Source organism: Puntigrus tetrazona, chromosome 25 (assembly GCF_018831695.1).
Source record: "Puntigrus tetrazona isolate hp1 chromosome 25, ASM1883169v1, whole genome shotgun sequence".
NCBI classification, from domain to species: Eukaryota; Metazoa; Chordata; class Actinopteri; order Cypriniformes; family Cyprinidae; genus Puntigrus; species Puntigrus tetrazona.
This window is the reverse complement of record NC_056723.1, coordinates 467,585-482,584: the sequence shown is the minus strand read 5'-3', so window position 1 is coordinate 482,584 and position 15,000 is coordinate 467,585. Positions and strand designations below refer to the sequence as shown.

The 15,000-nt window shown below is 38.2% G+C and overlaps 1 protein-coding gene across 1 annotated transcript in view; it reads left to right on the top strand.

Annotated features, from left to right (window-relative positions):
* The window catches only part of prtgb (protogenin homolog b (Gallus gallus)), a 22,690-nt gene extending 7,889 nt beyond the window's left edge, over window positions 1–14,801 (top strand). Inside the window, exons 6-19 of the mRNA XM_043227245.1 lie at window positions 621–780; window positions 868–1,115; window positions 1,794–1,958; window positions 2,571–2,885; window positions 5,335–5,520; window positions 7,751–7,846; window positions 8,883–9,069; window positions 9,610–9,737; window positions 10,558–10,728; window positions 11,490–11,654; window positions 12,481–12,604; window positions 12,678–12,817; window positions 13,144–13,259; window positions 13,873–14,801. Coding sequence (XP_043083180.1) covers window positions 621–780; window positions 868–1,115; window positions 1,794–1,958; window positions 2,571–2,885; window positions 5,335–5,520; window positions 7,751–7,846; window positions 8,883–9,069; window positions 9,610–9,737; window positions 10,558–10,728; window positions 11,490–11,654; window positions 12,481–12,604; window positions 12,678–12,817; window positions 13,144–13,259; window positions 13,873–14,193 — 2,522 coding nt within the window. The 3' untranslated portion in view covers window positions 14,194–14,801. The remainder of the gene's footprint in view (window positions 1–620; window positions 781–867; window positions 1,116–1,793; window positions 1,959–2,570; window positions 2,886–5,334; window positions 5,521–7,750; window positions 7,847–8,882; window positions 9,070–9,609; window positions 9,738–10,557; window positions 10,729–11,489; window positions 11,655–12,480; window positions 12,605–12,677; window positions 12,818–13,143; window positions 13,260–13,872) is intronic.
* Window positions 14,802–15,000: the final 199 nt, after the last annotated feature.

Below are 15,000 nucleotides of genomic sequence, written 5' to 3'. Positions count from 1 at the left end.
AGCTATATTAGTTCACATTAAGAACAGTAACATTATAAATAACTTTATTAGTATTCACATCAAGAATGTTAACTTTCTATAACTATATTAGCGTTCACATTAAGAATGATAACTTTACGATATCTACATTAGCGATTAAGAACAATACCGATAACTGTATTTACGTTTACATTGAGAGTGATAACTTTACCAATAATTACATTAGCGTTCACTTTAAGAACAATAACTTTACCGATATCTATGCTATCGTTTACACCAAGAACAATAACATTAACGATACAAACTATTTTATTACATTTGACTGAAATGCTTGTATTGAAACATTTCGCATTCTGGTAGATGTTAAGTTTTGTGATGACCACTGGTAGGAAGCCTTTTATCTGAGTTTATGAACAATCAATAAACAGTGACTGTGAAGTCTCTAAGGTATGTAAATGACTTCGAATGTGGTCTTTGTGCTACTTTGGGGACCGCTTTAAAACCCAACAAATCCCCCACTTGCATCCTGCCCCAACTGTACTTTAAAACTAAACTAAAATATGGTCACCCTAGTTATAATTAATGTTCTTGAACAGACCTAAAATGTTCGTTCTCACTGCATTGTCACTCGTTTTTCGCAGTTCCTCCGACTCTAGTAGAGAAACCAGAGAGTCAGACCCGACCCAGAGCTGGTACGGCCCGTTTCAGCTGTCAGGCCGAAGGGACGCCTGTTCCCCAAATCACCTGGTTTAAGAACGGTCAGGTGATCCACTCCAATGGACGCACCAAGATGTACAACAAGTATGTACAGACAGTTACCTCCAGTAAACCTCTACCAAACGCCATCATCTGTATCATACTGACATGTGCGTCTTCACTGTGTGCCAGTAAACTAGTGATAACCCAGATTATTCCGGAAGACGATGCCTTTTACCAATGCCAAGCGGAGAACTCTCAAGGCTCGGTGGTGTCCACGTCTCGTCTCATCGTGGTGCTTTCGGAGGACCGCCCCAGCGCACCGCGCAACATCCATGCTGAGACCATCTCGAGCTCGGCCATCTTACTCGCGTGGGAGAGACCGCAGTACAATGCGGATAAAGTCATCGCCTACTCTATACACTACATGAAGTCTGAGGGTTAGTGTTTGAAACTGGTTCCCAGCTGGTTATGTCTAGTTGTTATCCTCTTTCAACCAGATCACAAGCCATCACAAGTCTGTTTTTCTTTTATCATGAACAATTCGTACGTGCATATGTTTTTTTTTACCTCATAATATCCTCATAATAAGAGACATCTCTTTGGTGACGAATGCAGGACTTCTCCAATCATGTAGTCAGTTTAAACTCCGCTACTGCAAACTAAACACATTCAAATTTGCCTCCATTTTTAAACCCCGCCCCTTCAAGCTTGTACTCGCCCACATCTTAACATCCAATCAACAGCCAATGCATAGCACCAAGCCCCGCCTCAAACTCCGCCCCTTCAAGCTTGTACTCGCCCACATCTTAACATCCAATCAACAGCCAATGCATAGCACCAAGCCCCGCCTTAAACCCCGCCCCTTCAAGCTTGTACTTGCCCATATCTTAACAGCCAATGCATAGGTATTCTTTCAGGAAACATTGCTATTTTTGTTAAAGAATGTCCAGATACACATGGTTCTGTCTGGTTCCCATTCATTCAATTTGCCCTAAAGATAAAACACAAATCTAATCTGCACCTGTATTCTGACTTAAAACAAATCGATTGTTATTGTGGAGAATTGTAATCGACTGAATTAGAAACGGCAGTGATTGTAGCATCTATACTCGCAGGACTAAACAACGAAGAGTATCAGGCCGTGATCGGGAACGACACCACCAGCCACATCGTGGACGATCTGGAACCAGCGCGAAACTACACGTTCTATATCGTAGCCTACATGCCGATGGGCGCCAGCCGCATGTCGGAGCAGGTCACGCAGCACACGCTGGAGGATGGTGAGTTCATGCAGTGTTTTACACCAATAAAACACTTGACTAAACCTCGTAAAGCCACTGGATCCTCAATCTGTCGGTCAAACCTCATAACTCCACCCGCCTTACTTACAGTTAGTATTTATGTAGATGTAACACATGTGTAACAGACCGAGTGTGTTACATGGCTGCTTATTTAACCAAAAGATTCTTACATATGCATTGCAGAATATAACATAATCTATAACCTTAAATTAAGAGTATCAAGATTAGTTATGAAACATATGTGAGTTCTTTTGTATTGTGTTGTAAGTGTGACTCCATGTAGCACCAGGTCCTCTTCCATATGCATTCTTGCACTTCGTATTTATTGTTGTCTTGTGTTTTGTGTTCTTGCTCTGATTTGCACTGTTTGCACACTGGGTCTTGACCTCTACTCCCCTGCTGTTTGCACTAGTCTGCATGCTTTGCACTTTATGTGGCTTAGACACCGAGTTTTTTGTCTTGTATAGTGTTGTGACTTCATGCAGCACCAGGTCCAGGAGAAACAGTGTCTCATTTCACAGCTATATGTAGTTGAAATGACAATTAATACCACTTGACTTGACCCAGAACGCTCTTGTTTTTGACCCTCAGTGCCCCTCCGTACCCCGGAGCTGAGTCTGACCAGTCGCAGTCCCACAGACATCCAGGTGTCCTGGCAGCCTCTTCCTCCCAAACTCAGCCGCGGACGTGTTTCTGCGTACCGTCTGTCCTACCGCACGGCCTCGGACGAGCAGGTGACCTCCGTCGAGCTGCCCGTCCCGAGTGAGAACTGCACCCAGCACCTCCTGCAGGGTCTGCAGCCCGACACCATCTATTTGATCCGAATGTCCGCTTCGACCCGAGTGGGCTGGAGCCAACCGTCCGCCTGGAACTCCCACCGCACGCCCAAGACATCCAGCGCCACCGGTGAGAACCACAGATACTACACCCTCAGAAAGATGAATAAATGAGCTCTCCATTGATGTCTGGTTTGTTATGATCGGACAATATTAGTCTGAGATACAATCTGGAAAAAAAAAACTAAATATTGAGAAAATCTCCCTTAAAGTCGTCCAGATGAAGTCCTAAGCGATGCATATTACTAATCAGAAGTTACGTTTTGATATGTTTACATTTTCTAAATATCTTCGTGGAACATGATCTTTACTTAACATCCTTTTTTGGCATAAAAGAAAAATTGATTTTGACCTATACAATGTATTTATTGGCTGTTGCCCCGGAGCACAAAAGCAGTCATAAGTAGCTATATTTATAGCGATAGCCAAAAATACGTAAAAAACCCTCAGATAGTTGTGTCTCGGCCAAATATAGTCCTCCCCTAACAAACCAGACATCGGTGGAAAGATGATTCATTCAGTTTCAATCGATGTATAAATCTCAGTTTTAAAAAATGCACCCTTGTGGAAACAATCAACAAAAGCTGTTCGATAAAAAGCAATGGAAAGACACCATGGACTTCACGGAGACGCTGACGCTAATGAAGAGCGTTCACTTTTAAAAGTGTTCTTGAAGAAACACGCCACTGTTTTTGAAAATCGACTAACTTTCGAACAGCCCTAGAGTTAAACAGCTACCACCAGACCCGGAGATGGACTCAAACATGGAGAAGAAACCCGTGAGGAGTTGGAAAATGAGCCTATTTTCAAAAAAAGCGGCACGTTCCTTTAACTCTTTCCCAGCCAGAGTATTATGTCTAGATCCACGCTCGCTCGTCTCGCTAGGATGTTTTGAATTAATATGCTGCTGAATGTTTTACTTGCGTTGAGTGCAAACGAGTTAAGAATTTGTTCCCAGGACTTTGTGACTTTCAACTGAATTTAGAGGAAGATACGATGGCAGGATTGTTGGAGAGACTCCTCACTGGCGGAAAAGATCATGGAGAATGTCGTCGGTGGCAGGGATAGAATCTTAAGATGTTTTTCTCAGTTTAAAAGCTTTTTGCACCATAAAGAACTCTTTGGAAAGTTAACATAGCTGTTAGAAATTCTTTCTCTTACTTTGCATAGCAACACCCTAGCAACCAGACCCAACTTTTCGGCGTTGTGCTCTCGTTTCCTTCAGCAGAAATTGAGTTTTATTTAACGCTGCTTTCAGGAAAGCTCTCCGTAAGCCGCTGAAGTGGCCAGCTCCGACCGTGACAGATGAATTCGGCTTTCAGGACCGGGCTTTGTTCCGGCTTTCTGTTTGTTACTCGGTGACCCTTGACCCCGGCTGTCAGTTAGGAGTCGAGGGACGGCTCAGTTTCGGGTCATAAAGGGATCGCTCTAGGCAGTCTGAAGAATAGAGCGGTTTCAGAAAGACGGAGACGACGGGTTCCCCAAATGGCCTTTATTTTCTCTTTCAGCCTTTTCTGATGGATATTTGCTCTTCGGCTCTCTCTGTTGTTACACCAGATCATCGGGAACTCGGAAAGTTTTGGGATCGAATGCGAGCGTGTCGTGAGGGAAAAGTGGCTTTGTTTGAGTTCGAGTGCTCGGAAGGATCTTATAAGGAGCTCATCAAAGCCTTAATAATGAAAGCTGACTTGAAGCGATGGTGGAGAGACACAGGTCCAGAGGCTGCGTTCAGACTGAAGGGTTTTATTTAATCGAGAGAACCGTGTGCAGTTAATAAATCTTAATTCTTAATAAATTCTTAATAAATCTTGTGTGTCGAGGCAAGGCAAATATATTTATTAAATATTGTTTTTATTTATTAAAAAAGAACAATTCATGCAAGCAATTTACGTTGGGTTACTAAATAACTATAAAAGTTTTAAAAGAAATAAAAATGGACATAATTATTATATAAATGGGCTATTCTTATTAAAAAAAAAAAAATATATATATATATATATATATATATATATATATATATATATATATATATATATATATAAGTTATATATAAAAGTTATATATAAAAGTTATATAAATTAAATAAATAATAATAGTTTTGTAAATATTTTTGCTGATAAAATCAAGGTCGTCTGTGATTAGCTTTTATATGAATATAATTTAATATTTATTATGCATTAAAATCCACAACGTAGCTTCATTTAGAAAAAAAGCATACATTAATTTCTAAACTTTTTATTTCTTATTTTCTTTTATTTATTACGTATTTGTTGTGCATTGATTTATTATTTACGTACAAATGATAAGATTAATTTACTAATTCGTAAAATGGTTGCAAGTCATAAAAAATAGCACAGAAATGAAATAAAGAAGGACTAATTAGTAAAAACTCATCAACTCAAGGTCATCTGGGCAAGGAGAACGATATTTAGCGTTAATGTTAATATTAATGTATTAATGTCTCGCTCTCGGCTGATGTTAAGTGTGTGTGTGTGTGTGTGTGTGTGTGTGTTTCTCAGTCCCTCCCGCCCCGAGTCTGGACCCGGAGCCTCTGAACTGTACCTCGGTGACGGTCCGCTGGCGTCCGGCTCCCAGCGACGCTGTGGTCCAGGGATACAAGCTGACCTTTCACCCCGACGGCCAATCAGAGGACTCGCTTCTCCAGCTGCCCCCTCAGGACCAGCAGCACTTCATCACAGGACTCCGTGAGTCCGGCTCCGTCCTAATGTTCACTTCCTACACGCCGCACCTCCAGCATGTTTTCACACTTAGAGCACACTCTTTTCTCCTTTAGTCAAAATGACTAAATGTCCTCATCTCATAAATGCAGGTTTATATCGAGCATTTGAGTTCTTCACCTTGCATTTCAGGTTTTTTAATAAAAGTTTGAGATAGCTGTGTTTTATTTTGTAATGTAAATAAGGTCTAAAGGAGCCGTGTGATGGCTTTCACCTGAAACTGGACTCAAAGCTCATCGTAGTCTTCGAGCGACGTTTGCGTTCGTCGGTCAGTAATTGGCCTTCTTCTGTTGGCACTTATGCACGGTCCCGCAGTTTCCCGTCGGGGTCAGAGGTCACGGCCCAGATGTCCCGCTCCTGCTTTCCCATCATTCTCCATGCCAGTCTATTGTGTTTGGGTTTAAGGTCGTGAGAGCGACCCTCCCCCGCCGGCCTGCAGCTGGACACTAGCGCAAAGCATTCTGGGAGTGGGCTGAACTGACTTAGACTAATGCTGACGGGAGAAAGATCCTAAAACACACTTTTTTAAAGACAATTATTGAAAGTAATTAGATTTTTTTCATATTTTTTTACTGGGAACTAAAAAAAGACAACGCTTTAATGGGAAATAAGTGTTTTATTATGAAAACATTGATAGTAATTTGATTCAAATTCAGAACAATTCACCTTTTGTAGCGTTCTTACTTTTTTATTAACTAATAAAGATACATTTATATTTATTTGCTTAAAAAAAATTACATTTGAGTGATTTATCTAGCATTTCTAATAAACAAATCGTTTTTAAAGAACATTTATGATTATTTTCCATACAGATGGAATCATTTTAAATATATTTTAAATTCAAAATAATTCATTTAAAACTTATTTCACTTTGACCAGGATTTCCATACAGATATATATTAAACATTATAAATATATGAATATTTTATCTTTCTAATATTTCACTGGCAAACGAATAATATTTGAAATTTTCTAAGGATATTTATCAGAGCATTTCCAATTATTCAAATGGGAAATAAATGTTATTTTAATAATTTAATTTGAATAAAAGTTAATATTATATTATAAATATATAATATACTTTATTCAAATAATATATATTTCAATAAAAGATCTCTAACTATACAAAAACGATGGATTTATCATGATTTTTCTCTGAAATGAACGATCTAAACCTTCAGCGTTATTTCAAGACCTGTTTTTTCATGAAGGTTTATCAGGGTCTGGACCAGACCTCGGCTCATAAACCTGTGTGTGTGTGTGACGGTGCCCTCCGACCTCTGACCCTTGACCCCCAGCACTACACACACTCATCTTTCTTTAAGCAATGCATAAACTTTTTTTTTTTGAAGAAAATCAGATTGGATTAACATTTGCACGCTCGCACATGATTCTGCAGCACGACCGGTCGACCTTTTATTGAAATCGCTCGACTATTAGTTTCTGAATGAATCTCGCTGGAGCTGAGTCCTGGGTCGCAGCGCCACCTCGCGGTCGTGTGATGAACTGCACTTCATTCACGTCGCGTCCACAGCGCGTTTTCTTCATGAGTGGCGTTTAACTAATGCTGCGTTGTCGACCATGTAGTTTTATCGCACTTTAATGTAATTTATGACGGTGCTTTAAGACTTTTATTATGTAGCTCTGCCCCTGAGTGAAACTGTTAGCATTTAGCGTCAACCTCAGACACGTAGTTTGTTAAAGTGAAATTGTCTAAATAAATAACATGAGCTTGCTTTGTTTACTTTTATATATATATATATATATATATATATATATATATATATATATATATATGTGTGTGTGTGTGTGTGTGTCCTATAGGTTCCAGAGTTGTGGTAAACGGTTAGCATTCAGCGCTAACGACCTCAGTGTTACCTTTTGTGTAATTTTACACAACATATACCTGATGCGATAGCTTTATTATATGATTTATATTAATCTGCAGACCTTTTGAGTAAAGCACCATGACATGCTGTTAGCATTCAATGCTAATATCTTAAGTAAAACCATCACAAATGTCCTTTTTGTCGTGTGTTTTGGGTATTTTTTCTTCTAGCAGAATCCGCGTCATACAGTAGACGCCTTTAAAGTGTCCATTAAAACCAAAACAGTTCCCGTTATGACCGTTAAAGGGGTTGAGATGGTTGTATGAGGTATTTTCTCCTATAATAATGTGATTTGTGTTGTGGTGCAGACCCCAGAGTGAAGTACCACGTGAAGCTGCTAGCGTTCAGCGCTAACGGAGACGGCTATGAGGCCCACCAGACGGTCAGCACGCCGGCCTGTCCATGTGAGAGTCCAACACACTCAAAACACACCAACACTTCACCAGAAAACACCTCCGAGCGCGCCTTTCCTTCAAAACTTAAAAGACAAGCTACTTCAAAACTTACAAGTGTATTTAAAACACTTCATATGTACTTGTTTTAGCTTTTTAACACAAGTAGGGTTTTAAATAGTTTTTTGATGTTTTGTAAAGCACTTGATTTTGATCAGTAGTGTGTTAGTCGATGTTATTTGTGAAGTTAATATATTTTAAATACATGACGTATGAGTTTGAGTAGAAATGACACTAAAGTGTTTTCTGTTATTCAGCGTGATATCTTAAATCAGCACTTTCTCTTGAAACACAAAAGGACTTGATTTATTAAGTTTCATTTTCTGACTAAACGTATCGAAACCAAGTGAGTTTATGCTTAAAATGTGAACAAATATCTGCCGACAGAGTCAGAAAAATAATATCGATCTCCCTTCATTTTTTCAAATCTTGTTTTATGCAATTTTTTTTCTTTCTGGAAAATACAGCCGTTTTTTTAGCGTTTAGCTGTAAATTGATACGGTTAAACGTATAATCAGTGAGAAGATGTTTTTCACGGTACATTTAGCACTACATAAGATAATGAAATAAATAATGGAATTACATAAAGATGTATTTAAGCGGCGCTAAAAGTTTAGCTAATTAGTTAATATGAATGTTAACTTTTACCTTTTTGATTCAGTTGTGAATAACGTGTTTAATAGGTGTTTTCTGAAAGGTTAACCCTTTGAATCCTCATATTTTGTCTGTGTGTGTGTGTGTCTGTATGTGTCTCTGTGTGTGTGTGTGTGTCTCTGTGTGTGTGTGTGTCTCTGTGTGTGTGTGTGTGTGTGTGTCTCTGTGCGTGTGTGTGTGTGTGTGTGTGTCTGTGTGTGTGTGTGTGTGTGTGTCTCTGTGTGTGTGTGTGTGTGTCTCTGTGTGTGTGTGTGTCTCTGTGTGTGTGTGTCTCTGTGTGTGTGTGTGTGTGTGTGTGTGTGTGTGTCTGTGTGTGTGTGTGTGTGTGCGTCAGCGGCCCCGAACCGCCGTCTGGCCGCTCTCCCGTCTCCGGATCACCTCCACGCTTCAGTGAACAGTTCTTCAGCGGTCCGTCTGAGCTGGAGCCGTCCGGCGTTCAGTTCCGGGAGACCGCTCAGTTACTCCATCCGCTACGGGCCCCTGAGTCCCTCCGAGGCCCCGAGCGTACGCTACCTCCAGACGTGAGTTCACTACAGCTGCCGAACTCCGTCTAATTCTATTTGATCTATCTAAAGACGTACGGAGCTTGCTCTCGTCATTTTTAAAAAGTTATCTGTGCGGCCAGAAAGCAGAGCCACGGAAAGTTCCTGATGCTGTGTATAATATCTGAGGTTGATGAATGCGTCCGGATGTTCTGTATTGCTATGTGTGTTTAAGAATAAATGCACACACACGCATTAGACTAAACAAGACTTGCTTTTCATTGCATTTCATTGTCGAATCTGTTTTGAGTCGCTTTAGATAAAATCGTCTGCTAAAGGACTAAATGTAAACGTAATTAATGCTGTATTTGTATTAATAGACAACACTACAGTGCATGATTCACAATTATGTGTTTTTATTTTATGCCAAAAAAAATCGCGTTAGGATATAAAATGAAGATATCTAGTTTTTGATTAGTAACGAGCATGGCTGAGAACCTGAAGGTGTTTTCCTCAGTGTCTGGATAGTTTCTCTCGCTCGTTCTGATGCAGTCCTGTCCTGAATGTGTGTGTCTTCAGCTCGGGTCAGACGCTCACCGTCACGGGGCTCCGGCCGAACACTCGCTACGAGTTCGCGGTCCGTCTTCACGTGGATCAGATGTCCAGCCCCTGGAGCGCCGCGGCCTATCAGAGGACTCTCCTGGAAGGTGCGCATCAACACAGCTTTACTCGTTTTATTTTGTTTCGTAATATAATTCAGTTATTTTTATGTCACTTTTAGTTAACAGTTAAGTTAAACTACGTGAAACCTTTCCATGCGTTCACATTTTATTTCAGGTTATTTTAATTCAGTTTTTAATTCAGTAATATTAATGGTCCAGACTAAGACTGCTTATCGATCAAATTAGTTGTTTGTAAAAAAAAAAAAAAAAAAAACTGTTAAGGATTTTAACACACATATAAATATATATATATATATATATATATATATATATATATATATATATATACACACACATATATAAATATATATATATATATATATATATATATATATAATATATTATATATAATATATATATATATATATATATATATATATATATATTTTCTTGATTTTATTTTTGAGTAAATCAGCTTGAAAAATATATATTTTAAAATCTATTATCATCTCAGCTAAAGTAGATGTCTTTTATTTCAGTTAATCGTTTTAACTTTAGTTCAGACTAGTATTTCTAACAAAATGTACAATATTTCACCAATTTGGTTAAAAACCATCGCCACTTTTGCTGCGTGTTTTGTCATTTTTATTTGCGTTTTTTTTTTATGCTTTTCCTTTTATTTTTATTTTAGTTATTTTATTCTAGTGCAGAAACGTAACGTAACTGGTGACAAGGTGAAATAGAATTAGTTTTCCTATTTTATTGTGTTTAGTACCACCATGTGAACTTCTTCTTTCGGGATGCAGAGTGAAGCTGATGGTAAGCGGGAGATGTTTGTTGATGTTTGTCTGTGTTTCTCCGTCAGCTCCGTGGTCTCCTCCGCGCTCGGTCCGAGTGAGTCTGATCGAGGACGGCACGGCTCTGGTGTCCTGGAAGCGGCCGGATCAGCCGGACCTGTCCGTCTCTCACTACACCGTCCTGTACGCCTCGCAGAGCTCCTGGCTCGCCGGGGACTGGCAGGTCCTTCAGAGAGAAGGTGAGGGCGCCAGATCCCCGAATGAATGAAACCCAACACAGATACGTCTGAAAACTGCTCAGATGTCGCTCTTGTTCATACGTTGCGCGATAAAAGGAACACATAGGAAAGGCGTTTAACCCTTGTGCGTCAATGAAGAAAAGATACACACGTTGCCCAAAATGTCAAGAACAAATAAAGCCAGAATTTACTTGTTTTTTCATTTCATTACTTGGCATCATTTGCAAAAAATAACGGAAAAAAAAAAACGAAACTGCATCACATTACAGTGAAACGGCACCGAGATTAAAAACAGAAAAGAGGTCCAAAAGGTCCTGAAAGGAACTGTTTTTCATACCTAGTGTAAAATAGATTTATTAAAGCAAACGATGGTGGAATATTAAAGTTGAGCCAAAGTTTATGCAGATAGCATAAAAAAAAAAAAAAAAAAATTATATATATATATATATAAATAAATAATATAATATAATATATATATATATATATATATATATATATATATATATATATATATATATATATATATATATATATATATATATATATATATATATATATATATATATATAAATGTCCAAAAATAATCCATAATAAATATTGAATTACATATTTATATATAATATTTTATAATGTATACTTAGTGTAATTAGAATGTATAATTAGATTTTATAATACTTTAATATGCTTATAATCTACTCAATCTAGTAATTGTAATTGCATGATGAACAATATAAGTCATCTCCGTGTGTTTCTGGCTCCAGGCTCGAACACGATGGCTCTTCTGGAGAAGCTGGAGTCGGGAAGCGTGTACCTGGTGAAGATCTCGGCGTCCAACCCGGCCGGAGACGGACCGTTCTCCAGCGCCGTCGAGCTGAGGATCAGGAGCAAGAGCCCCCGGGACACGGAGAGACACGGACAGAACACCGGTGCTGACATTTCTACTTAATTACAGACGCAGACGTTTAATGGTCATATGTGAGGATATAGCACAGTATGCAAAAAAGTGCAAAAAAGACACAAAATTGTGCATTTTATGGTTAAATTATTTTCAAATGTTTCAAACCACTTTCCTAAAACAACTTGAGCCAGAAAATTTACATTTTCTTTTTATTTGTGGAATACTGTGTCAGTCTAAATTACATGCTGTGGGAGGACAAACTAAATAATAATAATAATAATAATAATAATAATAATAATAATAACTAGGACAGTAGTACCCAGATATTGTAAAACTGCTCCACTGTAAGAAAATGAATATTGGACAGGTAGATTATATTTTCTTTTCTCTACCGTAGGGAAACCGTGAAACTTCTTTCCTAATGTCTGCACTTGAGAGAGACTGGATTTATATCACCAGCTAAGCTTTTATTTTGACGGCAGTAGAGCTTTTATTTTGAAGGAAAACTCCAAACTCTCTTTTAAACTCCAACACGGTCTTCTTTTTGCATTATTTGATGTTTATTCTTAACATTTTTTTTGCTCGAACTGTAATGTTTCTGGTTATTTAATTCCTTTTTTTTAATTGTACTTTTTTTGACGTTTTATTTAGATTTTTTCCTTCCTTTTTTTGTTAAATAGCAATTTTTTTCTCGTAAATTAAACAACTATTTTTTTCTCTCACTTTAACGACTTTAATCTCGAGATGGTATTAGTTTTTTATTATTTCATTATAGAAAGCCGTCTTATAAAAATGAATTAATAAAGCCTATTTAACGCCGCATTGTTTTAATGGAGTTGCCCACCTTTGCACAGCGTTTCTGGACGGGCTGTATCACCTGGACGGGAGGTCTGTGCCGGGCGTCGTCGTGGGGGTGTGCATCGCTCTGTCCTGCATCATCCTCTGCATCTTCATCCTCCTCAGCAAGAGCAGAACACCGTGAGTCTCCTTCCTCATCCTCCGTCTTCACACAAACACCGCACCAGATCTAACTGACGTTTCCTCTCAGCAGAAAATCCGCTTCCTCAAAGATGATTGGACGGGTCGGGAGTGATGTCACGCGCAGCGCTGCGTCGCCGGCCAATCAGCAGCCGGGGGAGAACGCGGAGGTTCTGCTGCCGATGATGAGGACGCACTTCATTGATGCCAAAGTAAGAGTCTCTTTATTATTATATTATTTACCAGCGTGCAATGAAATCACCTTCAAAGACATTTAACATTTAAATATAATATATATATATATATATATATATATATATATATATATATATATATATATATATATATATATATATATATATATATATATAAATATTTATATTATATACTTATATTATATACTTATATATATATATATATATATATATATATATATATATATATATATATATATATATATATATATATATATGTGTGTGTGTGTGTGTGTGTTATTATTATTATTATTATTATTATTAATACATGCTATTTGTTTTCAGGAGGAACGAATTTATTAATAAACCGTGCAGGACCGATAACGAGTGACGCTCAGAGCAAGCGGAAAAAAGGGAGCATGTTTAATAATAATCAGAAATCTAATGCAAATAAAAGCACGGTAAGTAACGGAGATGAATGCTTTTAGCAGGTGAAAAATGCGTCAAAATTAAACGCTTGGCTTTTTTATATTTTCAGTTTTTGTTTTCATTTGTGTGTTGTTTTTGTTCATTTAATTTAAACTTATTTTTATTTTAAATATCACTATTTCGATTTCAGTATTAGTTCCATTTGAGTTGTTATTTATTTTCAAAATAAAAAAACAACATGCACATAAGTTAATACTGTATAAATAATATGTATAATTGAATTTATTTCAGCTTTATTGCTAAGAAATTATATTGAGGCTTGTGACACATCTCTTAATGAAATATTAAAGAGACAATTTTCCGTTTTAACTTTAAATATTTTAGCACTTTTATTGTGTTCATCATGTTGATTCATGTTTCTTTTTCTTGAATACGTTTTTACAAATTTTTATTACCAGTTTTCATTTTAATTTTAACACACACGCATGTAAATATTTTCCAAATAAATACTGTATGAGTGTGTATTTATACAAACGTAATAAATATACACAGTACGCACACGCCCACGTTACGTTAACGAGGACTTTTATTTTGTATTCGACGACTCGTTTGGCGGCGCCGCTAATCGTTGTAATGTTTCGTCAGGTTCTGCAGACCGTGAGCTCCGACGTCGGTGTCGGACCGATGGAGGATCCCGCTAATCTTCACGAAGTGGGGAAGACGGTTCTGCGTTACGAAGACGAGCTCTCGCGAGATTATCGTCCTCTCTGCGACTCGGAGACCTCGCAGACCAGCGGCGCGGACTCAGGAAACTTCTCTAACGACGAGATGGAAGCCGCGAACCCCAGCAGAACCTCGTACGAATCTGACGGCGAGGCGTCGAACGAATGCGTCGCGAGCGTCTGCGCACGGATCCCAGGCCAAACACCGAAATCTCGCTCCCGCCTTCAGGTCGCGGCGCTTTAACTGGCCTGTCAGTCAAGCCGGTGGGTGTGGCTTGGCAGGCCGCGAGTGGGCGTGGCTTAACACACAGTGAGTGGGCGTGGCCTGAGATTCCAAGGCCTATAAATACAGCTTTCCTCAGGATACTTGCGAAAACCAAAACCTCAACGCTTTGAGAGTTTGAATAGCTTTACGAAGTCACAGACGCTCTGTTGGCTTCGACGAACTTGCACAGCCTTTCTAAAAACGTTCCCTTCCCGGGAGAAACTCACGCTGTCCCAAAGATGAAGGTCCCCCATGAATGTCTTGAAGAACGCCTGATGTGCTTTACACGGACGAGTCTGATCTCACAGAGACGGAGTTCTGTTCTGCTGTCTCTCTACCTCATTCTTCTGATGACGCTCGTCCTCAATCTCAGCTTTATTCTTTTGATATGAACACTGAACGTGTGTGACGTTTATAATCCAAAGAGTCCGAGCGACCGATGAAAACACTTTACAAGCTCTCAGGTGTTAGCATGAACTAGCAGCGAACAGGAATTCAATGCATTTATTCATTTCATTAACATTTCATATTCGTGGAAACAATTCAGAAATGTCCAGTACGTTTCACAAATAATTACTAAAATGGTATTTTCTTAGATTTTTTTAGTATGTATTTTTGTTGGTTTTATTATATATATATATATATATATATATATATATATATATATATATATATATATATATATAATATATTTAAATATAGATATATATATATTAAAAAAATATTTTAATTTTTATTTAAATATAGAATTTTATAGACAAACAATTCTGCATTTCTAATCATTGC